Here is a 26717-nt window from a genome sequence, read left to right on the forward strand (position 1 = left end):
GAAAAATATCCATATTTACAACTTTATAAACCTTAATCTCTAACTTCCGCTAACTGTCATACGCGCGTTTACGAGAGAGTGGCGTCCAGCAGATGATGTCGGACATGAATTAGTAGTACAAAATGAGGATTTGTAAAGAAAAATGTAGGAGGATATAAGCCAAGAGGACACTGGTTTTCCTTTGCTGTAAACAAAACTTGTTTCTCGCGAGACTAGCATATTCTCACCGGAGCTTATGCTACGCCTACGTCCTATGTCATCTGCTGGATGCCACTCTCTCGTGAACATGCATACGACACTTAGCGGAAGCTAGATATTAAGATATAGAAAGTTTAAAATATGGATATTTTTCTTACACAAACGCATTGCGTTGCTTCAGAAGGCCTTTATTAACCCACGGAGCCGTGTGAACTTCTTTTATAATGGATGGGTGCAATTTTTTGGACTTCAGATTTTGGGCTACCATCCACTCCCATTATAAAGCATGGATTAGCCTGAACATTATTTAATATAACTCCGATTGTATTCGTCTGAAAGAAGAATGTCGTATACACCTAGGATGGCTTGAGGGTGAGTAAATCATGGGGTAATTTTCATTTTTGGGTGAACTATCTCTTTAATGCATGATTTAAGTTTCACTAAACACACCACAATGTTTTCAAACCTACAGACTTTGAAACAGGATCCCATTACGCATAAACACACTTTTAGGCTATTTTTCCTGACTGTATGGTCTCAACTTCGGTTTGAGTTTCACATCATAGAGAGGCAATTTAAAAGCAGTGCATTCCCCTTTGCCGTACATTCAAAGAAGTGCATACTTGTGGTTTGGAGCTTTAGAGCTGAATTCATTACATTTGGCTGACGCCTCTACAGCAAATACTGAAGAAGCTGCCAACTGACTGCAAAGTGGATTTGAGCTTTCTTGGATTTCTTGGTGAAGTTCTCTGCCTGAGGATGGACTAGGACACACATCACCAACCACAAGCTCTTTTTAACCTTGGCATTGTGTAATTCACCCTCCTGCAACTCGATTAGCCACTGACTTCACAACACATGACCCACTTCTGCTATTGGAAGGTGAATGTCAAGTGCCTTACCCAAGGTGTCACATGGTTCGTTCTTCCAGGAGCAGATGTCCAGCCCCGTCAACAGTATGGCATGGTCGTGCCGCTTGCCGTTTTTACCTATCAGGCCTGATTGCCACTGGCAGAAGTTGTTGAGAGATTGGTCTGCGTGGTGGTTGATAGACAGACCCAGCTGACAGCAGTAAAACCGAGAGAGATGAAGTTTTCAGAGGGGTGTTGAGAGAGAGAGAAGAGAGAGTAGTGAATGATCTGGCATCTTTCAAGTATGAAAGAAATAGAAAAAAAAAGACTGTGATTCTTCTGAAAATCAGATCAAAACATATTACATTTACCGTTAATGAGAATAAACTAGCTATAGTGACCAGTGTCTCCTGCACTGTTTAGCACCAAAGTAAATTAAATCATATTTTGTAGTCTTGGTTGAATGTGAAGCAATTAAAAGACTGTACTGCGAAATAATGCCAAGAAATGTCAGCATACAACATGTCTGATTCCTGAATGAATGACTCTTATGAGTCAATTCTTTGCACTTAATCAAAAAAAAAAACATGCAGTGATTTGTATATTCTGATTCCCAAACAAATTACTCTTTTCGTTTTTTGCAGTGAATCAAAAACATACAGCATGACCAATTTATTCACAAGCAAATGACACTTATGAGTTGGTTGTTTTTAGTGATTTAAAAAATAACCAGCATGACAAGTGTAGTCCGATTCAAAATCAAATGACTCTAATAAGCCATTTCTATTCAGTGAATAGTTCAAAAAGATGAGTTACTGATTTGAATCATCAGAGCGGTTACAGAATCAACAGCTGACAGCAGTTATTTTCAGTGATGTCTGTATCATTTAAGTTTTGTGTCAGTATCATGACCGATTACATATACAGACACATAAAACAGACAGTTATATATATATATACAGCAGGGGTGTCCAAACTCGGTCCTGGAGGGCCGGTGTCCTGCAGAGTTTAGCTCCAACCATTAACTTCACATGCTGTTTCCAAGCTTTCATTCAATTTCTTTCAGTAAAACAGATAGTAATGACATGGCAGTTTAGCTTTCGGAATCAGTATAAATATCTCAGAGGGCTTTACTCATACACATACTGACAAATTCTACAAGTATATAGCGTGTAATGAACTTTCCATCTACAAATGGCTAAAAGAAAATTCCCTTACATACATTGCTTGCGGCGTCCGCAGAAATGTTGTCTCTGGAGCTTTCCATGCTGGGAGTCATGGTGACGGTGGTGGTGGTGGTGGTGGTTCTCATAGGGGTTGTTTGATTTAACGCTGCTGATCCAGTCAGTCTTATCAGCATACACTCTGCGCTCAGCTGATCGCTTGTAGATGACATGTGGGTGATGTCCAGAGGAGGCGCTGTAGTTGTGTTGTAAAGCCAAATGCTGCGGTAGCGGAGTGATGAGAAGTTCCTCGCTGGAGAACCGGATCAGACCTGACTGCAGAATACAGAGGAAGAGGAAGCTATGAGTAGGTAACCAATAGAAAACAATGAGGTTGGACTGCATGTCAGATATAGAAACACGCTACTGTTTAAAAGTTTGGAGTCAGTAAGATTTTTTGGTAACACTTTAGTATAGGGACCAATTCTCACTATTAACTAGTTGCTTATTAGCATGCCTAGTATTAACATATTGGCTGGTTATTAGTACTTATAAAGCACATATTCTGCATGACCGTATTCTACATCCCTAATTCTACCCAATACCTAAACTTAACAACTACCTAACTAACTATTAATAAGCAGCAAATTATGAGTTTATTGAGGCAAAAGTCATAGTTAATGGTTTGTTAATAGTGAGAATTGGACCATAAAATAAAATGGGACAGATTTGTTGGTTTGTTTTTGAAAGAAGTCTCATGTTCACCAAAGCTGCATATTTTGCAGAAATACAGTAAAAATAAATACTGTGAAATATTATTACGCAGTTTAGCTTTCGGAATCAGTATAAATATCTCAGAGGGCTTTACTCTTTTATACACATAATGACAAATTCTACAAGTATATAGCGTGTAATGAACTTTCCATCTACAAATGGCTAAAAGAAAATTCCCTTACATACATTGCTTGCGGCGTCCGCAGAAATGGTGTCTCTGGAGCTTTCCATGCTGGGAGTCATGGTGACGGTGGTGGTGGTGGTGGTGGTTCTCATAGGGGTTGTTTGATTTAACGCTGCTGATCCAGTCAGTCTTATCAGCATACACTCTGCGCTCAGCTGATCGCTTGTAGATGACATGTGGGTGATGTCCAGAGGAGGCGCTGTAGTTGTGTTGTAAAGCCAAATGCTGCGGTAGCGGAGTGATGAGAAGTTCCTCGCTGGAGAACCGGATCAGACCTGACTGCAGAATACAGAGGAAGAGGAAGCTATGAGTAGGTAACCAATAGTATATATATATATATAGTATTTGCAACAAGGTCAGAAATTAACTTTTCCATTAAGGGGCATTTTTTGCCCCCTGGAATGTTTATCACCACCTTAATAACTGTATCTGTGTTGTATTTAATGTAAAATACGTACATTTAACCAATTACTTAAATTAATCAAAATACTTTAAACTGTTGCCAATTTCAATTAACTATTTATAAATAAATAAAAAATGTATCTAAATTATACGTTTAAAAACAGGAGCTAATAGGGCTGCAATATTATGACAAAAATCGTTATTGCTGATTATTGCTCTTGATATTATAATAATTATTAATGTATTATATTAATTGTGTTTTGTGTCTGCGTTTTGGAGAAACAGCTCGTCATATATATTCTGGCTTTGGATTCACAGACAAACATGTCAGTCCATGACGATAGTCTTGACAAGCGCAAGTTATGCAAAAATCACTGAAAAGCTACGAAATTAATCTTTTATTTACATTGTATCTGCCCTGTGTTGTTTATGATGAGGGAATTCATGAGAGAGAATTCAATCAGTAAGCGCACACACTCAACAACTCTGGAGTTTTCAGCGCTGACTAATCTAAATGCCTCTGTTTGGTGCGGTTTCAGACTAATCTAAGCGTCTCTGATTGACCATCGCATTCTTAAGCTCAACGGAAACGTGTGTGATTGGTTATAGGGCTCAACACTGAAAAAAATAAAAATGCATAAAAAAGCATTTTGATGCAGTGTGAGTGATTCAAAATGTAATTACACGAATAGACACTTTTCATTCATTTTCACGTTTCATTTTAAATGCAACAGCCATAATCGATTGTTTAATTGTGCAGGGGCAATTTTTGACCCTTTATCTTGAATTTGTGGTGCACTTAGGTTAATTTTGGTGGCATTTTTGCCACAAGCCCCCTTTAATTTCCGACCCTGATTTACAATATTGTTCACTAATAACAGCTGATATCCAATTCAGTACTACTATATTGTGCATCTCTAAACGTCCCCAAAATAGCAGGTTAAGAGAATATTTCAGCCTAAATACAAGTTGAGTTCTATCGACAGCATCTGTTGCACACTATACAATGATTGCCCAAAAGATTTCCATTGCAAGCACATGTTGAAACAAATGTCAGCATGTTTATTGTTTTATTTTTACAAACAGGGGGTTGATTTGAACTTGTTCTCAGTGGTAATAAACAGCATGGAACAGATGCTGTTGACAGAGGTCAACTTCTAGTTAACCAGGAGTATTCCTAAAGGGACACGTTAGCCTTGAGATAACCCTCCAGACCAAATTAAAATCAGAGCACACAGACGTGGGACTGAAAATATATCAAATCAAAGACGTGGAGGTATTTAGGTGAGTTAGATGTAATGGGAGGAAAGCCCTCCAGGAGACCATCGCCTTTTACATTCCTGGTTGTGGGGGATTCATGGTCCCTCCAGTTGAAACGCCGGCGGTTAAAAAAAAACAGCTGTTGCAGAGTCACAAAAAACGGGCATCGCCATAGTTACAGCTGTCAGTACACAATAAGCAAACGATGACATGGCGGGATGTAGAGCAGCCTGGGGCTTCTGAAGGAATCTTAAGGAGCTGCCCATTTATCAAATGTTTCAGTACAGAGAGCAGAGGAAAGTTCATATGCAGCATAACCTTTCAGCAGCTTGTTTTACAGTGACGATTAGCATGGACAAAAGCCAGGCATGACAGATATGATAGACTATCATATCTACATCCTCTCTCAACAACACTCAGCCCTTGAAACTCTCTAATTGACTTGTTTTCTCAGAGGAAAAGGAAACCTGAGAGGTGAAAGTGAAGAAACCTACAGTAAAAAAAAAAGTAATATTATGAATTAGTCTTACAAATTAAAATAACTATATATTTTTTTTTTATATATATATAATTTATTCTTGTGGTGGCAAAGCTGAATTTTTAGCAGCCATTACTCCAGTCTTCAGCATCACATTATCCTTGAAAAAATTATAATTATGATACCATGCAGTGTGGTTAATAATAATTCTGCAAAGCTGGTTGGCCGTTATCAGAAATTATCAGAAAAATAAAAATTTTGACATTTTTTTTTTATATATATATAATTTATTCTTGTGGTGGCAAAGCTGAATTTTTAGCAGCCATTACTCCAGTCTTCAGCATCACATTATCCTTGAAAAAATTATAATTATGATACCATGCAGTGTGGTTAATAATAATTCTGCAAAGCTGGTTGGCCGTTATCAGAAATTATCAGAAAAATAAAAATTTTGACTGAAAGATCGGAATCACATAATCCAGTCTCTTCTCATCCATGTGTGCATGTTTATGTTGCTTGGGAGTGTATGTTTTAGAGCTAAATTAGAAGGCATGTTTGATAGGTAGGTGGAGGAGGTCAGATATTTGTGAGCAGTTGATTAATGAGGTGTGGGGTCAAAGGCGAGCCAAAGCTTATCGTCTGCTGTGATAGTGACACGCATTGGTGCCCTGGGACACATCCACAGCAAGCCAACACATGCAGCCATTGCTAGTAAAACATGTCAGAGCTTAATTGCTTCATTATAAGTCTCCAGATTTATTTGGTTTGGGTCAGCATTTCTACAATGCCTTTTCCAGCAAAATGCAGCAATATTTCAGTGTGAACCACTTTTTACTTTACTACTGATGGGAAAAGCAATATATGTCAGTTCATTAGGTAAACATGTACTATGCATTCAGACTTCATTTACATGAATCTTTGCATTGAATTCAGTAGGAAGGAATCACAGAATCCAGTCATAAAAATTGAATAACAGAGAATGTCATGGAATTTGGGAAACTCAGAAGAATAAATCGTAAGGAGGGCCATACACTTAAACAAATTGCGATATGAACTAGATTCTGAGAATATCAAATCACAAAAGACTGCTATATAAATATGAAGTCTGCATGTCTGTGTGTGAATGAGCGGCACGGTTTCATTTACTACACATATTAAAGCATGTGTGATGCTTGTGGGGTTTTCAGTGTCTGTCGTCTCACTATACCCCCAGGTTGGTTGCTTGGTTGGTTGAAGAAATGACTTAAATATAGTACTATTGTACAGAAGAATGTCGTTTTCAAAGTAGATATCACACAATTTTACATTTTAAAACTTTTATGTTTTTTCACTTTGTTTGCCAAAAAATTAAAGGAATCATTCAAATTTAATTTGATTACAATTTAAAAGATTAATTACATTGTCAAAATTGTGGGTTAATTTGATTGCCACTGTTTTTGATTTGGCAAAAAGTGCATTAAATCATAAAACACAGAATCCAGAAAAAAATTGAAACAGACAATACAGAATTTCTGAATAAAATCAAATATATTGTTATTGTTAACATTTTAATTAATTATTAAATTATTAACGTTTTTTTATACATTGCTTTAATTATTAAAATTTAATTGAATTTTATGGAATTCAGAAAACAAAAAATGGAAAATACAGAATTCTGGAAAAAATACAATGGAATTTGAGGGAAAAATAAAACTGAAAAAATGCTATATATGAGCAATATCACCCGAGTACGAGAGCGATACCGGCTCTATATCAGCATATATCGAGGCCGCAGGCTGAGTGCCGGAGGCAGTCACAGCCGCTGATATAGAGCCGGTATCGCTTGAGTACGAGGGTGATATTGCGTTTAAACAACATTTCGACGGCACAAGTGTGCAAATACATAAGAAAAACAACAACGGAGTGTCTTCTTCCTTTTGTGCAGAACTACTTCCTTCAGCCACAGATTTAAATCTCAGTTTGACAGTTTAACAGCGGAGCTCAAGCCTCCGTTACTAATTCGAAAACGTCACTTTAGAACTAGTAACGAAGGAACGTTGAGTTGCTTCATTAAAAGCTTATTGTATTACTGTATTAAAAGCTCACTGTATTATGAAGAGTATTATGAGAGAGAAATGGACTGAGCGACTGTGATTACCTGCATTTGACACTGCATTCATTCTTCAGCTCATATTCATATTCACAATAAAACATTAGTCTGAATGTCTGCTGAGTAAAGTTATATTTTTGTTGTACTATCTTTCATCTGTTAAGGGTGATTTCCGATTACAGCGCTGCTCACTACATTTGTTGGCCGCACCTTACAAGCTGTTGTTAGGAATGGGTGTATCGATCCGAAGTATCGATACTGACGCGAGTATCGAAAGTATCGATACTCAAACAAAAAATATCGATACTAAGGTGTGTTTTACTTACCAGTGATTTTGTTTATTTAACAAAAAAATAATAATGCGTTTAATATGCATTGAATTGGACGAATAACCTTTGTTAGCGAGTAATTGTGTAGGATAGAACTATTTTCCTGCTCATCTGAACACGCAAATGTTGCAAGACAGAACTAATCCATCACAGAGAGCATTCACTCACTTCTGACAGTGCATTCAAACAGGGCTGCTTTTCCCAAAAGTATCATAAGAAAGCATTAAAGCTTTTGGGAACGGCAGTCCTGAACAATGCTTATCAGAGAACAGAAGGACAGAGTTATTTCACAATAAACAAACTGAAATTGTAGCCTACATTGTTTGTGCAATTACAGTTATTTAAATTGAACGTTGAAAGATAATATTGTATTTCATGTTCTATTCTGTAATGTTAATAGAAATCATACACTGTCAGAATAAAAAGGTTGCATTTTATGCATGCAACAGCCGGTCACTGGCAGTCCCTTATGAAAATGAACCATGGTTTTCCTACAGGGCCCATAGTTCAACTGTAGTATTTGTAGATTTGAATCATGTGTAAACAAAAAATATAACCTAATAAGTTGCAATTAAGGTGTATTGAATGTTAAAATGCATTTTAAACAAAAAGTAACCCATTTTACTCTTAGTAATTTAAATTTTTTAATAAATGTCATAATTTAAAAGTTTAGTTCAGAAGTATCGAATCAGTATCGATATCGACAATACTGCCTTGAAAAATATTGGTATCGTATCGAAAACAAAATAAGCGGTATCGCCCATCCCTAGCTGTTGTTTAAAGTAAAAATAACTTCCGTTTCAGTCTCTTTCAATATAAAAGTCTTTACTGCTGACACGTAAAACAGTCTCTTGTCGCCATTTAATGGCGGAACAATGTCACAAAAATCCCAATCATGAACACACACACAGTTTCCCAATGCTAAATACTACTATGTATATAAAATACTATTTATTGAATAATAAACAACAACAACAGTCATCATAAAAGTTGCTAGACAACTCAGTCAAAAGTGCAAAGGCAGCGCTCTAATATACAGCATTAAAGTTACATAAAATATAACATGATGAGATTTTGCCTTGAGACAAAACTATTTACTCTGGAACAAACAATAGATTAATGAGACCAAAGACTGCCCGTTAGAATTACTCAAAACGAATTATATCTCATGTTTATCCACTACAGAGACATCAGAGCCAGCGGCAAATTCCAGAAGATCTGGCCGAGGTGAGGCTGCTCTCGGCAGTTTCATGAACGCTGAATGGCCGCTGACACCCTGGAGCTCACGTCTCCGAAAACGTCAAAGCAAATTTTCAAATAGACATTATCTTTATTAACAAACGCATATTTGAAGTCTAAACAAGTACATTCTCGCCTAAAAACTCTTAAAACTACATTCCATGACACAAAACAGTATTATTTTTAAATTTCAGTGGATTTGGGCATCCGCCATGACACTAGCTATGAGAAGTACGGGAAGCGGAGTGATACAAAAGGTGAAAGGGCGTTCCTGTAGCAATACCAGTCCAATATCTCATGGGTCTCAACCAATCAGATTTGAGAACCAGAACGAACTGTTGTATTTTTTTTTTTTGTGGCTCTTTCAGTCCGCATAAACCAATGGATGTAAGGATGTAAAATGTAAGTTACTCAACATTAACGTTTTTGCTTTTGTTGTTGTATAAAAACAACATCACTCCCTTGCAATATTCAGCATAACAATCGATCTCGAGCTGGAGTGCCTATGAACTCTACCAAGAGGGCACTCCACCTCTGACACTTGCCAAGCTACCCCAGACTACATTTCCCATAATCCTTTTCCAGACTCATCATCATTGATTGCCTTCACCTGTATCGCGTTACCTCAGTCTCACCCTATTTAAAGCCTGGTTCAACACACACACAGAGCTCAGTATTGTTTGTTTGTAATGTTGGGGTGTGAAGACAGGGTTGGCTCCACATGCAGCTTTATTTTAAAAGAGTGGTCAAAACAGGCACGGTCAAAAACAGCAGCAAACAGGTATAATCCAGGGCAGACAAAAGAGTAATCCAATAATAAGGCAAAGGTCAGGGCAGGCAGTAAACGATCACAAAAACAAGATAAATAGACTGGGAAAAGGGTACAGGCTAACACAATAATCAGCAATGTGTGTATGGATGAGTGCAATCTTTATAGTGTGACTGATGGGAAACAGGTGTGAATATGTGATTGGTTCCTAGATGAGGGATCATGGGAAATGGAGTCTGGAGAAAACAAAGACAAGACACATTTGTGACACAATCACTCTTGCTCATATGAAATAAATAATGCTTGGATATTATACATAAGATTGGATTTACATTAGTTTCTTTAGGTTACAAGATGATTTTTTTCTATAAAGTTGGGTTCTTTGGGTTTACACACTGTACATACAGCACAAAATACATGTTTATTGATGTGTGAAATGTATGTTTTATGACTGTTTTACTGCTCTTGCAGACAGGCTAAAGTGGAATAAACAATAAAATAGGTGTATCTCTACTGCTTTATTGACTTTTGTCTCTTTCCTGTTAACATTTGCAAACATACTCTGTATATGTAATACTCATCAACTTAACATTAATTCAGCAACAATGACTATACTCAGAATCTCCTGACAGGCCTGGCTTTGCTAGGAGGGAAGTGTTGCAGTTGTAAAATAGGTCATATTACTCCAGTCATCGGTGCCTGGACCACATTCAGTCTGGAAGAGTCATCATCGCCAAAGAGACAAACTTCTGAGAGGGCAACCGACTCTCTCTAGGTTTCTAGGTTACTGTGAACTAAATGAGGGGAATATTTTACCTACATAACCACAAAGATATAATAAACATACTGTGCTAAAGATGAGCCACTCTGTCCTGTTAGTTTGGCTTGGGGAAAAAAAATAAATATTGAATGTTTTCTTAAACCATTGGTAATGGGATGGTGCATCTTCCTGAATGACTTGAGCTGCTCTCATCACTGAGCTGAGGTCATCTTCCCTCTTTAGGACTAAAATTTTAATCTCTGTCTCCCAGACTGCTGAACCTCACACATTCCGCCTGGCTTTGGAATTCTACCTAATCCCACCCTCCACGAACAGGCAAATCCTTGTAGAATAGCTGTGCATTCTGTCAGTGATTTAACCCCCTTCTGTTCTTCATGCCCCCATGTGTTTGATCCCTTGTACCCGACCCCTCCCATCTCGCAGGTGGCAAAGTAAACACAGGACACTCCCAGGACTGAGGCGGTGCCCGCAAAAGCACATGCTGTGAAAACAGCAGTAGACCATGGCAGGCTGCCGCAATAATCTGGGGCATCTGCTCCCACCATTAAACACAGGGCAACAGCACTCGTCTCTCTCCAGCCACACTGACCTCTCTTCTTACGGCTAACGGCTAACGGCTAACGGCTTTCTTCAACCACTTCAAGGCAGCAAAACTGATGTGACGTGAGAATTTGTCAAAATCTACAAAAGTGATCACAGCAAATAGAAAGAACTCAATGCATTTCATTTTTAATATAAAAAAATATATTTTTTTTTTATTTGCAAGAAATTATATTTATGTTAACTTTTATTTCTTGCTTTTTTCCTTTACTACGGAGACCGGATATGACATGCAGGGGGGGGGGGGGGGAGAAAAGGGGGGGGGGGGAAAAAAGGCGTTCCCTCGCTTTGCTTCCGTTTTAAATGGCTCGTAAAAGCACCCTGTGCATTTTACTTTCACTTTCAAAATAGCGGCAATTCGCCGTCAAGCAGTTGTTTTATGATGCTTTGATGAACCATCACATTATTTTTTTTTTAAATCTACGCTACATTATATTGGTGGAAATTCAGCAGAATTTGAGACAAAATGTATAATACAGAAATCCAAACATTTACAAGGCATAAAAATGGATGTACAAAATCAATGAATGTAAAGTTTTCAGTAGCAATGCAGCACTCGCCTGAAAGGACAAGTGACAGTTCTGTCATCTGGACTGAAACTCTCTCACACTGGCCCTCGGCCAACAGGACATCCTTATTGTTGAGCCCTCTTATTATAACAATCATTCAAATATCAAATAAAACAAAAAAAATCATACATATACCACTACTACTAAAAATGTAAATGCACACTGTGGAGCATAACCATACTGGATGTAAAAATGCATTCCACTGCCAGGACATCTCTTCTCATTCACACTGCCTGTGTTTGTGGGTTTCATTTCATTCATGTAGTAGTTATAATGTGCACCACTGCAAAACTGAAATCCTCATTCAAGCATTGAGAACATCAAATACACATACAGATGATACACAAGATTCAAGTTAAGGTCTACCACATACAAATCAACCAAAGACCAGTATGTAATTTACTTTTACTTTTTAAATAACAGGGTTAACATTCTTTTTTGATTTTTTTTTAGTGTAGAATCGCCCTATTATTAGTGTATCGGAATTACAGTGTAGTTTTGCATTAAAACTTTACTCACAACCAGAAAACCAATGCCATTGATCCATGTTCCACACAAATGATGAAACACTACTTTCAAAAATAACTGGACAACTCCTGACGCTGTGATGTGGGTTTGCACACATCTTTACATTTGAAACCATACTGCCAGACACTTTTTATTCATTAATTTCCACTCTCTTTCAGGTAGCCAAAAAAATTTATTTAATTAAACATTCAAAATGCAATATATATATATATATGTGTGTGTGTGTGTACTGGTTTATATATCCTGGTGGTTAACCTGACTACACACAGACTCATGGGGACTCGTGTCACGGTGGGGACCTAAATTGTGACCTAAATTGTGGTCCCCACGGGTAAAAAAGCTTATAAATCATACAGAATTAAGTTTTTTGAAAATCTAAAAATGCAGAAAGTTTCCTGTGAGGGGTAGGTTTAGGGGTAGGGTTGGTGTAGGGCAATAGAATTTACGGTCTGTACAGTAGAAAAACCATTATGCCTATGGAGAGTCGCCACAAGGATAGCTGACCAGACATGTGTGTGTGTGTGTGTGTGTGTGTGTGTGTGACGGGAGATGATGGAAGACGACTTTTGGGAAATACCAAAAACTGGTATTTTAAGAAAAGCCACAAGATTTCAATGCTGCCATTTTCTGAATAAACCATGTTTGCACATTACTCGAGATGAGCTTCCTGCTGTGAAGCCCTCCCTGTACAGGGCACCCCGCAAGCATGTGTTTACCCAACATCCTGGAGGACCTCTGCAAGTGCCCTGCAGTCCACCTCACACAATTATCACACATGTATTCCATTTGTTTTAGCGACATAGCAAACTTTACTGTCAAATATCTAACAACTTAGTCCAGCAGTTAGCAGATGGAGGTGCTTTACTTCGATAATGGGGGTAAATGGATTCCATCTGGGGCCAATGTTTAATTTTTTTAAGCTTTTTGGCCATTATGTCTGATGGGGTGCAGAAAGAAAGGAGCTGGCTGAAGACATGAGAGAGGAAACTAACTGAAGAACTGCAGGGATCCTATTATCACAACATAATTTTATTTTTTTTTGATACAGGCAGTGAGGATCACCACATTATGGTTGGTTTAAAATAAGACTGGCTTAAATTTAATTCTATAAAAGGAAATTATTATCGGTATTCAGGGTTAGTTTCTCAAATGGGTCCATGCGGTAACTGCATTCATAAGTTGATGAAAATCTAATAATTAATTAAACAAAAAAATATGTTATATTTAAAGTTTATATGTATATATATATAGAGAGAGAGAGAGAGAGAGAGAGAGAGAGAGAGAGAGAGAGATTTAAGCAAAAACAATTTAAAAATCCTACAAATTAAGTATTGTTTAAAATGTTTAAATAAATAAAAAAAACAGTTCTTTTAAAATCTCAGGGGTTTTTCAAGATTCAAGAAGTTTGGGAGTCTTTTCTATAGAATATATTACTGCACTGCAATGTTTTTAATGTAATAATGTCTGGCAGGTGATCTCATAATTACACAAGTGCCTAACTACAGCCTTCTACAAAAACCACCTGACTACTTAAAGCCTATTACACGCGAGGGAAACGAAGGGAAGCACTCAACCACAGTCTCTTGCTCTGGTTTCACATTCATGTGCCAGACTTCTAGTTATCTCCTTCAAGAAACACTTGTAAGAGATGTAGATTAGAGGGCCAAAGTCTGCTGCCAGATAAACACATTTCATTTTCACAGCGAACACAGAAACCATGAGAGCTCTTTTAACTCTCACTCCACTCATTGAGTCGGAGTCTTCGCATATTCAAAGGAATATCAGATGATGGGAATTAACTATTAAAGCACAGTCCTCAAAGTGATTCTCTACGAAGGATTTAACCGAAGGGACTGTCTGTTTTATGTGGTTTCATGAGATTTGTCTTTGACTACATCAATAGTGAGTCTTCAGTGCAAGTATGGGAAATAATTTATCGCCTGTCTCAGTGATTCTGTGAAAGGTAATTAGCATCTCTTTGTGTAAACTGTGAGTGTTTTTAAAGCTTCCAACCGTGGTATTATAATCTAGATGAGTAAGTGCTTACATGCTGTTAAAGGCTGGAAGGGAGCAGTGAGAAACCCAAAGCTGCTTATTACCCAGCTGTAAAACACATCTGCATTCCACCGCTGGGTTACATCTAACCAGAGCATCAACTCTTCTGGCTTCAGTGGGAAGAGAATGTATGTTTGTGTACACAGACAAATAATGGGCACCTCAGGGGCATTTGGATGTTTGAGATCTACACAAACTCGGAAACTGTACTTGACAAACTTTTAACCCAGGGTTATTAAACACTGGGCTAGCATGTTTTTGCAGTGCTAAAAATATTAGGTCTGAAATGATACAATGTCAGAACGTTGCATGTTATGTTTGCAACAGATAACCAATCATAAACTAAACAGTGCTTTCCTCATTACATATTCTTTTGCAGTCAAAGAAAATGTCAAAGCCCAATATCATGTCAACAATTTCATGTATACAATGACAAGACAATCTGAATACACTATGATTAAATTATGGAATTCAGGTCCATATCCTGGGGGCATGTTTTGGAAGATTCAATTCAAAACAGGAAATCCACTATTTATAGCATAGTCACACCATAATAACTAGATATCAAATATATGGGAAAGGGGAGTAAAATTGGAAGGGAAAGAGAGGAAAATGGATCTTACCTCATAAAAGAGGGCATTGCCTAAATTTACTGCAACACTTTGCTAAAGTTAGGATGCTCTGTGGTGTTAGCACATGTTGTTAAGCTAATGTAATGCAACACTCTGAAAAGCACTTAAACAGTGCAAAGTAAACACAAATACTGTGTGAAAAAATCATTTTAATTTGAAAAAAAAATCAACTTGGTATTAAAACTGAATTTCGCATATTGAATTTTACGCAAATGAAAACAAGGTTGTAAGAGAAAGACTTACAGTCTTTACTGTAAGGCACAGCGCTAATGGTATATACTGTATAAAGATAGTAGGTCACATCATTTTCAAACTCAAGACTTTCAAAATTGTTTTATGGTATTTTTGCTTAGTTTTTTTTTTTTTTTGTAAAGATGTTGTCAAATGAACAAATGACAATGGCAAACTACAGTGCAATCAGTTGAACACACTGTACTTGTACCTCTCACAGCCTTGTTTTCATTTCTGTCAGAAATTAAAAATGGCATTACCCTGACTATAGTCTATTAAACCAGTTGGAGCAAGATCACAATGAAAGCTGGTCCAGTGGGTAAGCCAGTAAACTTAAATAAACCACAGACACAACTTAAAAGATGAAGCTGCTGCCCAAGCCTCAGATATCACAAAGCTAAGTTGTCAATGACAAATATCTCTATTACTCTAAGACAGATGCATGAGCTTGACTAACATAATTAAAGCTCAGTGGAGAAATGACCATTTTAAAAAGCCCGTTCCAAATGGTCCAAGGCACAAGATATTCCTTATAATATTTATGGCTCCTCAGAGTTGGTGCGACAGCCACTTCACCACTGGCCATTAGTTTTAGGTCTTCGAGTGAGTGAGAACAAGAGCTATTACAGGACCAGCATGCCTTTCCTTTTCCTCACTCTCTCCCACAGGCTCTCTCTTTCTGGCATCCCTAAGCAGCCTCTACATCACTGTCACCACACAGACCACCAGGGAATAGCTCCTGGCAACTCCTATAGTGCTAACATGGCATAACACCCCATGAATTATGAAAGGGGGAGTGGGGAACATTTGTAACTGCAAAGGAGCCCTGCATATATTCACTCTGGTTTCAATTTGTCTGTCTGCCCTCCCAAAACTCAGGCAAGTATGTCCACCACATCACCTGAGCATTGTCTCCCATGGTGCAAAGTATCGGAGTCTCAGCTAGCAGACTCCGAGTGGTTAATATATGGGACTGGGTCACATTGTGGCAGGAAGAATCCCAGACTGGTCCCAAACATGCCCCTGTAGCTGTAGGGTATCGCCAATTTGTGAGATAATACATCACGACACGAATTTTGCGAATTCAGTAAATCACATTATCATAATTGCATTGCTGTGGTAAACAAATTTTTCTAAATTGAACAAACAAGAGTGACTGAAGCTGTGTGTAATACCAGTCCGAGAGTTTCAAAATAGTTGATGGAGCCCAAAATATGATGATGCCTCTTGAGAAGGACCTGATTCCTAAAAGGCAGCCACATATTTTAAGCCCAAGTTAAGATGTGGTCACATTTATCGTTGTTCAGCAAATGCATTTATATATTTCAATATAAATCCATGTGATCAGGAATTTCACAAGAGGGCAGACTTTGCAGCGATTTGAAGTTGGTCACGCTTGGACCAACAGAAATCTGCTTGGTTTGAAAGTGACTTTTGTGTGAGCTGTGCTTTGTGCATCACTACACTAGTATTGACAATAGAAATGTTACCTTTTTTTTGCTGACAAAATTTCACTAATATGACCACACTTTTATACAGTGTGAGAAAAACAGTAAACGTAATAGTATAAAAACAACATATTTAAATATTAAATTATTCCTGTTCATGTTTTAAAGCCATAAGAAATTCAACTCCAACATTATCAGTACTGTTGGATGTACAAACTATACACACTGCAAGTATGAAATTATATGAATATACACATTTTTAGAAAATGACACAAGGATCTTAAGTATTTATGCAAAATCATGATCAAAAGGATCACAGTATTGTCATATATAATTATAATGGCACTACCCAACGCCCCCATGCATCTATGCTTAATTTATGATACCAGGAAGGGGGTTTCAAACTGGGAGGCCCCCAACAGTGACCATTTCAACAGAACCTCTAAGTACAAATCATGGCAACAAACATGTCTGATGGAAACCCCAAAGCATTTTCTCACAATTTCCTGAGTCAGACAAGCACTACAGATGTGCTCTCGGAGTCTGTATATGGTAATTCCCAGTCTCTCTCTTCCATTGATGTTTGAATGGCCCGGTGTTCTACTGCAGTGTATCCACACAAGCTTTGAGCTGACAGTTTTCCTCCTTTGCAGTCAGAGTGAATTAGCATCACAACTGTCCGTAAGTGCAATCCCACACGTTAGCGCATCAGCTTGAACCAGCAGGTCTGGCACTAAATAAACACAGTTGAAGAGCTTCAGCAGCAGTTCACACACATACACACCTCACACATTCACAGACAGTCTAGCACCCACAAGGCTGGACTATGGGCCGGGCTGTCCATAAAAGATAAAAGAACACTTTGCCATCCAAAAAGACTTAATGAAGCCCGCCCCATTTGAACAGCAGACGAGCTGAATGAAACGCAGACTCACTCTCTGCCAGCAGGTAGCGCATAAAGTGTTTCCTTGGTTTCTGGAATAAACAAAGCAGCGCTGCACTTATGAACTTTAATATGCATTATACAGAGGCAAGATGAAAAGAAAAAATACCATCTAGGAACAGCAGACGAGCTGAATGAAACGCAGATTCACTCTCTGCCAGCAGGTAGTGCATAAAGTGTTTCCTTGGTTTCTGGAATAAACAAAGCAGCGCTGCACTTATGAACTTTAATATGCATTATACAGAGGCAAGATGAAAAGAAAAAATACCATCTAAACTTTTCTAAAGACAGTAAGTTCCCCTACACCTAAATGAATCGCGATTTGTTTAGCATCTCAACCGATTTGAATCGTTATATATTTTAATCGATTTTCAACCGGCTCGTGGTTAATCGTTACATCCCTATTAAGAAGCATGTATTATTATTATTAATGTTGAAAACAGTTGTGCTGATTGCTTAATATTTTTGTGGAAGCCATGACACATTTTTCAGGATTTTTTGATGAATAGAAAGTTCCAAATATCACCATTCAAATGCTTTGGTAGTGTACACAGAACAGTTTAATTTCCTTAATTCAGAACACCAAACAGCCAGAAAAATATCAGCAAAAAATTGGACATGAAAAAGGGAGTGGGAAGTTTTCCAGCCATGTATGTTGACTGAGATAATTAATTGATTCACAATGTCAACATTTCAAAGCTAAGGCTATTTAGTCAATCTATTGTTATCCTACCCAGCAAAGTGTGATAACATGCTAATTGTTATAAAACAATGGCATCAGTTAACATGAACTGATAAGGAACGTCAAGTCTACTGTCAGCTGACAGGGAAGTCAATGTGTTAAAGTTAATGAATGAGTGCCCATGTGTCGAACGAATCATAACAGCTAAATACAGCAACACTGCCAGAATAGATCATACATCAATAATCCATGTTGAACAGTATTATGAAAAATCTCTAAGCCTTTCATTGTAGTACTAGAGCCAATTCTGGACGGCATGGTGGCTCAGCCAGTCAAAACACGTCTAGAAAGCAAGATTTGCCATTTCAAAGGGGAATGGGCTTGAGCCTGTCACCAGCCTTATGAGAGAGGTCCGAGGATGTGGATTTGTCTATGCCTAGGCTGGAAAAGCAACTCTGAACTTGCAAAACCATGCGACCCCGCAACTTGAGCCGGAGGAAGTTCTGACCTCTGAACAAGAAGTAGCAGAGCACTGTTTCAGAAGCTTCACCTGCTAATCTGCTTTTACAAACTGAAGCAGCTTTGGGACTGGCATTCATATGCCATCCTGGATGCAGCCCATTTAGAAGATTTTGAACCAAACCTCGAAACAGCACACATGACGAAACTAATCCATAAATCAACTTGCATTTCATTACTACGATTATGTGTTTTGTTTTAGGGTTGGATGGAAGACGTTTGATCATGCTGCTAAATCTGGGGCCAGACAGTCCATTCGAGGCAAGTGATAGCAGCAAATGAAGGGCGCTCAGTAATTAAAAACTTTAAAAGAAGCAGGATTTAGCGAGTAAATCCCCTGTTCCCGATTTAAAGTCCGGGACCGCCTGTTTTTCATTTAACAACTGAATCCCTGTCCATCTGCTATGTTATGCACTGTTTAACAGAGAGCAAGAGTACCAGTACAAGCAAATCAGACTTTCATCAACATCAACATAATGGATGGCATTACATCTGAATCTACTGACTGTGGGGGAGTGTGATAACATGCTAATTGTTATAAAACAATGGCATCAGTTAACATGAACTGATAAGGAACGTCAAGTCTACTGTCAGCTGACAGGGAAGTCAATGTGTTAAAGTTAATGAATGAGTGCCCATGTGTCGAACGAATCATAACAGCTAAATACAGCAACACTGCCAGAATAGATCATACATCAATAATCCATGTTGAACAGTATTATGAAAAATCTCTAAGCCTTTCATTGTAGTACTAGAGCCAATTCTGGACGGCATGGTGGCTCAGCCAGTCAAAACACGTCTAGAAAGCAAGATTTGCCATTTCAAAGGGGAATGGGCTTGAGCCTGTCACCAGCCTTATGGAACCATGACCCAGAGAAGGTCCGAGGATGTGGATTTGTCTATGCCTAGGCTGGAAAAGCAACTCTGAACTTGCAAAACCATGCGACCCCGCAACTTGAGCCGGAGGAAGTTCTGACCTCTGAACAAGAAGTAGCAGAGCACTGTTTCAGAAGCTTCACCTGCTAATCTGCTTTTACAAACTGAAGCAGCTTTGGGACTGGCATTCATATGCCATCCTGGATGCAGCCCATTTAGAAGATTTTGAACCAAACCTCGAAACAGCACACATGACGAAACTAATCCATAAATCAACTTGCATTTCATTACTACGATTATGTGTTTTGTTTTAGGGTTGGATGGAAGACGTTTGATCATGCTGCTAAATCTGGGGCCAGACAGTCCATTCGAGGCAAGTGATAGCAGCAAATGAAGGGCGCTCAGTAATTAAAAACTTTAAAAGAAGCAGGATTTAGCGAGTAAATCCCCTGTTCCCGATTTAAAGTCCGGGACCGCCTGTTTTTCATTTAACAACTGAATCCCTGTCCATCTGCTATGTTATGCACTGTTTAACAGAGAGCAAGAGTACCAGTACAAGCAAATCAGACTTTCATCAACATCAACATAATGGATGGCATTACATCTGAATCTACTGACTGTGGGGGTTCTCATCCACATTGATTTTACTTTTGGACTTGCATTCTCGCAGCACAAAACCTCTCTCTCTCTAAGCAACTGCCTCCTCTGCCTTTCACGGCACAAGGGGTTGCTGCGGATCAGCAGAGGGATGAATGGGTTCTCATTTGTACTTAATCCAAAGCTCCTCATCAAGCGGAGATGACATGGAAGGGTTAAAGTCCTTGGTGACTCATTCTTTTTCACTCCATCAAAGAAAGGGAGAGTGAAAGAAGCAGAATGAGAGACCCCTTTTTTCTTGGACATTTCCTTTTGCTTCTGTACGTTTAAGCACAAAATCTTAAAGGACACACAGGTCTTGTTTGGCATCCTGTATATCTGAAATTGGGGCACCTTTAAGACCATAGAGAGAATCACATAGAGCTTGGCCCATCGTTCAAAAAAAGCTTTGAGCATCAAAAGAAGGGGAGTAGATCAAAGAGTCCCTGCAGTCTATTCAGATGCAATTGCTCCTAAATCACATTGTGTTGTCACACAGTTTTAAAAGAACGGGTCACTGATGTTTTATTGTGGAGAAGCTACCACTAATGAAAAGGACAATGCAAAGATTAGCGCTGCCAGCCAAGCTCCTGAAACCTCATTTAATTAATTATTCTGTAAACCGCTATCTAAAACTCAATTTTTCATGTAATTTACATAAAACTCATAGATGATCTCATAAACTCATAAATGTTAACAACTTAATTATGCTGCCTCTTAAGATATGTTTTGGTCAAATTCAAAGGCAACATCACAAGGCAATCCTAGAATGCTTTGCAAGAAGCATCCAAGATGGTGGATGTAGCAGACGAAAGGTAGACTTTAAGATATACAGTGGGTACGGAAAGTATTCAGACCCCCTTAAATTTTTCACTCTTTGTTATATTGCAGCCATTTGCTAAAATTAATACAATACTGAAAATAATTACAAACTTCCAAAACATTTGTTGAGTGAAATGCTTTTATATGATGCACAGAATTTGATGTCTAGTAGAGCATTTAAAATCATTCACTTATGAGGCTCCATTTCAGTTAGGATGTCTCCTTAAAAAGCAATTGCCTAAGTGTAGTAGACATTGATGTAGCTCATTTTGGAGTCAGTGAATCTTTGAGTGAGTGTAAAAGGAGCCACTTACCAGACCTGTGCAGGTGGATATAGCCACAGAGGATTCAGAATGGTTTCGGATGGAACCCTGATAGAGACAGTTATGAATAGAAGGCTCAAGCGTGGCTGTATTGATGCCTTCTGCACCCAGTGTCTGTACAGTAAACCCCTCTGCCAGCACATGGGATGGCTGCAGGTCTAAGTGCAATTCCTTGCCAAATGCAGAGACATGATAGTGCACTGGATCACCAGCTTCTGACAGGGATCTCCTGCTCCTTCCATGTCTTGACACATCGTGGGAAATGTAGCCTCCAAGTGAGTCCACTTCCACTGGTATGGCAAAATCATAATCTGTGAGGGGAACCAACAAAGTATAAATACCAATCTCAATACCAATCCATCACCAGTTAATTAATGAAATAGTCTTACTAATATAACTTAATAATGTAATGTCAGCCATGGTTTTCGGTCTTACGTGAATTAAAACAGTTGGCAGGTAAATCAAGAGTGTTGTGTCTTTTATTCCATTGAATAAAACCTGGCAATTTTACCAGGTATCTTTTTTTAAACTTTACAGTCTTTCTGTTCTCTTCAAAATATTGATGATTCACTCTGCACTACAAAGTTTTTTGTCCAATGCAGGAAAGAAAACGGCACTGTCAAACCATTTCATGGGGACTTGTCAACACTTGTTGGCATACTTCCTTTCCCTATCTTGTTTAACTCCTCCATTACATAAAATTAATTAACTAATTAAAAATTAAATAAAAAAAATTCTAAAGAAATTACCTCCTGACTCTAAATCTGTAAATCATTGTTTACACTTTATTTTATATTGCTCTATCAATAAACACATGTGTCTCTATGCAAACTTTCTGTACTGTCTCATGTTTCTGCATGAGCTTTATAAACATTTCAGTGTAGAGTGTGCAAGCTGTGGAAATTACGAATAAATTAACTTATATTCCATGTAGCCACAATTTATTCAAACCTACCTTACGAAAAATAAGTTTATTCAAGTGTGCTATTAGTATACTTCGTTCTTACCGTCCATAAACAGATCACGGAGTTCATTGAAATGGGATGCATGTTCGTAACACTCCCTCTAAATGAACGGTCCGAGCAAGTAAACACACGCTGTCGAAAGAGGTTTTTGTGTTCAATGTGAAACTGAAGAGTTGTGAATGGGCTGCCGGATGATTTATGATACTGTACGCTATGTATAATGAAGCGCTTTCACGTCAGGTCTTGTTCCTAAAACTCTGCTGTCATGAATATCTGTTCTGCAAGCCCTCAGCTGATTTTTAACGCTTAGTCTACACTGTACTGCAGTTTGTTTAAGTGATTATATTGGGTGTTCTTGATCTAACTTGCGACTGCTCGTCGACTGCATCTATTCAGTGTTTTTCAACATGTACAAACAAGATCTCCTGACAGCCTGATTCTGGTTGTTACCTATAAAGTCTTATTATAGGCAAAATTTAAGGAGAAATATTTTAGAAAGAAAATCTTAATATGCCAAATTATGAGATAATTTGGTTTCAACAGAACAGATATAAATCAGAAATAAATCCAGTTTGCTTCAATTCTGTGTTTACACAGACTTTGAATTGCCCTTTATAGGCACCATTCAAAAATAAATAAATAAATGCATACATACAGTACATGCATAAATAAATATAAAAAAATGGTTACACTTTATTTGGATAGTCCACTTTAGACATTCTACTAACAGTAAGTAACTTTGCAACTACATGTCTACTAACTCTCAGAGTAGACTGTTAGGGTAGGTTTAGGGTTAGTAGAATAAGTTGACAAAGAAAGTGTTAGAAGATATTAAGCAGACAGTCTACTACTACTCTACTAACTGCTAGTTGACATGCAGTTGCAAAGTTAATTACTGTTAATAGAATGTCTAAAGTGGACTATCGAAATAAAGTGTTACCTAAAAAATAACTAGTTTAAGTCCCAAGTCTTAAGCAATCCAGAGCATTACATAATTATTTTTTTTGATTCAGTGAATGTGTTTGTAACACTCCAAAGAGAAAGGAAAACTTGAAATTGCATCATATGCATCATTATCAAAAAATCAGCTGATTAGAGTTATGTTTTGGGAATCGGACTAGTCACAGAGTGTATTCAATGAAGCTCACAAGAGACATTTGTTATTCAGAATCAGGGTTCAATTGAATGCATTTGTATGTTTTGCATTAACTAAAAAGAACTTACAAGAGCTGTTTGTTCAGGAATCGGATTACACTGATTACACTATGTTTTTGATTGTTCTTTAAAAAGATCCAACTGATATGAGTCATTTGTTGGGAAATTGCACTTCATTCAAAGCATTCACTAGCTGGCTCATTTTTTGCGCCATCGGTCTGCACTGATTGATGATGCTGTAAATTTCAATCTGTGGGTTTAATATTGCGGCAACACTGAATAGTCAAAATATTATAGCACAGTTTTAGTAAGAATGAGTGTGCACAGTGAGAAAATCATTGATTTCCCATATTTTTAAGAGATTTAACCAGATCTGAATATGAACTGGTTCTTGGTTCCCAGCCATATGATAACCAAACACAGGACAGCTGTTAGTACACACTGATTCCAAAGTCTTAAGACGAGAGCTCGGTCTACATTTAGGTGAATTTGAACACTCTCATTTGTTTGATTGTTTACCCTGTTCACCGGTTTATTAAAGGAGCTCATAAAACTACCTGATTTTTATACTAAAATGTTTATGAATCACATAAAAGTTAAAGTCAAGGTTCAGCCAAAGAATAAAAGATAAATTCAAGACATCACGAGAGGTGGCTTAAAAGTAGTTTGATATTTATTTTGTTTGTTTTTTGCAACGGTTTCTGAACAGAGCCAGCCAAGATTGCCATGTTCTACACAATATCAAACATATGACAAGTAGCTCAAAGAAAGTCTACATGTGAAAGGAATCATCCAGTGAGTTTAACTGTGCTTTACAATCCATTATTTTCTTGCCTAATTTTGAAAAGTCCTCAGAAAGAGTGTTGTCAGATGTTTTAGTAAATGTTGGCTGGGGGCTCAGCTTGTCAAAGCCAAATGTATCAAACTCCAAAGGAAGATGGTTTTGCTTTGACTACAGTGTTGTTATTTACCTAGGTTTCTGTGCCAATACGTCTTTCTCTGGTTTTTAAACTGTGCCCAAACTCCACTGAATGGAGTAGGCACAGATAGCTGAACATGCAACACCATACCATATGGGTTTATGTACACGGTATGTTAAATGGAGTGTCAAAAGGTTCACTCATAGATGTCAGTCCAAAAATCAGTCAGACTATGCACTCAACCAACCAATGAGTAGTTAAAGCCTGGGGGGGGGGGGGCAGATATAATACTTGCCAATACAAACTTCTGGAGTAAATGAAATGACTCTTAAACGTGCATCTTCATCAATTCAGATTTGCTTCTTGCAAAAGATTGGCACATATGATCGTTTAAAGCAACTTTTGCAATTTAACGTAATGCAATAGGTAGTGAGGTCATAACTCAGCATCTGACCTCATATTTCCTAACATTTGTTCCCTCTCTCTTTACATGGCTGTACACCATTTGTTTTATATTTGTTTGCATGTTGTGGAGAAATGGCTTTTCCAGCAGTGGCTCCAGCCGGGGAGAACTATGCCAGGTCAGGGTTGCCCATATCTGCTCCTAATTTACCCCGTACTGGGTTTAAAGAACAGAGTGCAATACTGGAACCATAATGTCTGATAGTCAGTCGAAGCACATCTCCAAATAATGATGATCTGCAGGTTTCAATTTATTTATGCAGAAATACACAGCCCAGCTCATCTACATGTATTTGATAACATCAGGTTTGTAAACTCTCATTCATTTTGCTGAGGAGGACAAACTTATAAATCATACAAATTGTAGAATTAAACACCTTTGATTATATAAAGATACACACACAACCTACTTGTAAGGACCAATTTCCATTCTACTCAACAAAATGTATCCATAATAGAGTTTATGTGGGCTGTACCTTTGGAAATAAATATGGTATCCAGACAAGGGTGTTGACTGGAGAGGTCATAAATTCTAAACCATGACATGAATATATACACCTTGAGTTGGTGGTTGCACCCACTATTTATTTGACTGTGTGACAAATAAGAAAATAATGAGGAAACAACTGCCTTTCAAGTCTGACCTCTTGACTTCAGCTCATACACATGTGTGTATGGGTCCAACAATGGTTAAATTGGTGCTGATGTGGCTGTTTACTGTCTGTTTAATGGTGTTTACTGTCTGTTTACTATTCCCTGCTATTGTGTACCTGGCCTGAGAATATAGACTTCAAAACAGTGTCAGCACTCTGTAAATGATCAAGCACATTTCATAATGTTAGCACTGAGAAGCAGCCCAGTTTAAGAAAAACAGCTTGACGTTGTCAGCGAAACTTCTTGAAGTTCAGGAGAATAAAAATAAATAACTCCAATACCATCAACATGACATGACTCAAGACAAGGGTCAAATGCTCATCTAAATACATTTATATAAATACAAATATGTGGGAGAGTGGTTTGTTTATGTGTAGCTCTCTTTTGTAAGATCTATTTGCCTACCCTTATGAAAAATAGCTTTATTCAAGTGTGCTATTAGTATACTTCTTTTAAACTAAAAATAGGAAAGTATACTTTTAGTCTACTTTTTATGTACTTCTCAGAACTATACTTAAAATGATTTAGTTTAGAAAGTAACTTTTAGTTTTAAGTCAGTTTGAACAAGCGCAAGTAAGTACGCCAGAGCGATCGTTTCGTGTCTTAGGACATCAATATGTCGTCACGAGCCGCAGGGTTTAATTTGGATTTGTCTGTGCATGTTTTTTTTACTCTCATAGATTTTGTTACTATTGCCATGCATTATAAGACTGATAGACTGCAACGGCTGGAGTTAAAAATCATCATATGTGTTCTACTGAAGAAACAAAGTCACCTACATCTTGGATGCCCTGGGGGTAAGTAGATAAACATCAAATTTTCATTTTTGGGTGAACTATCCCTTTAAAGAAAACTTACGAGTATACTTGCAGGATAAAACTACTAAACTAGTAGTTTACTGACACTATACTTCAGTGTACTAAAAAAATGCTACTACAACTATTTAATCAGTAAACTATCAGTATACCTATAAGTTCACTTTTAGTATAGTTGCAGTGCAAGCTAAAAATTGTGTTTAGTACTGTTATACTTAAAGTATACTTAAAAGTATACTTTTATATACTAGAAAGTGGGCCAATTTAGTCCCAAGGAGTATTGAAATAGGCCGAAGAGCAATCAACCATAACTTCAGGCGAGCAGGCTCAGAAGTTGGGAATACGTGGAAAGTCACCACTCCCGA

General features: G+C 37.8%; 1 protein-coding gene across 1 annotated transcript in view; it reads right to left on the reverse strand.

Moving 5' to 3' along the window:
• LOC107598711 (A disintegrin and metalloproteinase with thrombospondin motifs 18-like) overlaps nucleotides 1-26717 on the reverse strand; it is a 61400-nt gene that overhangs the window by 29886 nt on the left and 4797 nt on the right. The window contains exons 2-6 of the mRNA XM_016290119.1: nucleotides 21373-21692; nucleotides 3173-3449; nucleotides 2272-2544; nucleotides 1421-1464; nucleotides 1101-1260 (exon numbers count right to left, since the gene is read on the reverse strand). Of these exons, the coding sequence (XP_016145605.1) occupies nucleotides 1101-1260; nucleotides 1421-1464; nucleotides 2272-2544; nucleotides 3173-3449; nucleotides 21373-21692 (1074 nt within the window). The remainder of the gene's footprint in view (nucleotides 1-1100; nucleotides 1261-1420; nucleotides 1465-2271; nucleotides 2545-3172; nucleotides 3450-21372; nucleotides 21693-26717) is intronic.

This window comes from Sinocyclocheilus grahami, unplaced genomic scaffold, assembly GCF_001515645.1.
Source record: "Sinocyclocheilus grahami isolate Dianchi unplaced genomic scaffold, SAMN03320097.WGS_v1.1 scaffold254.1, whole genome shotgun sequence".
Classification (NCBI taxonomy): domain Eukaryota; kingdom Metazoa; phylum Chordata; class Actinopteri; order Cypriniformes; family Cyprinidae; genus Sinocyclocheilus; species Sinocyclocheilus grahami.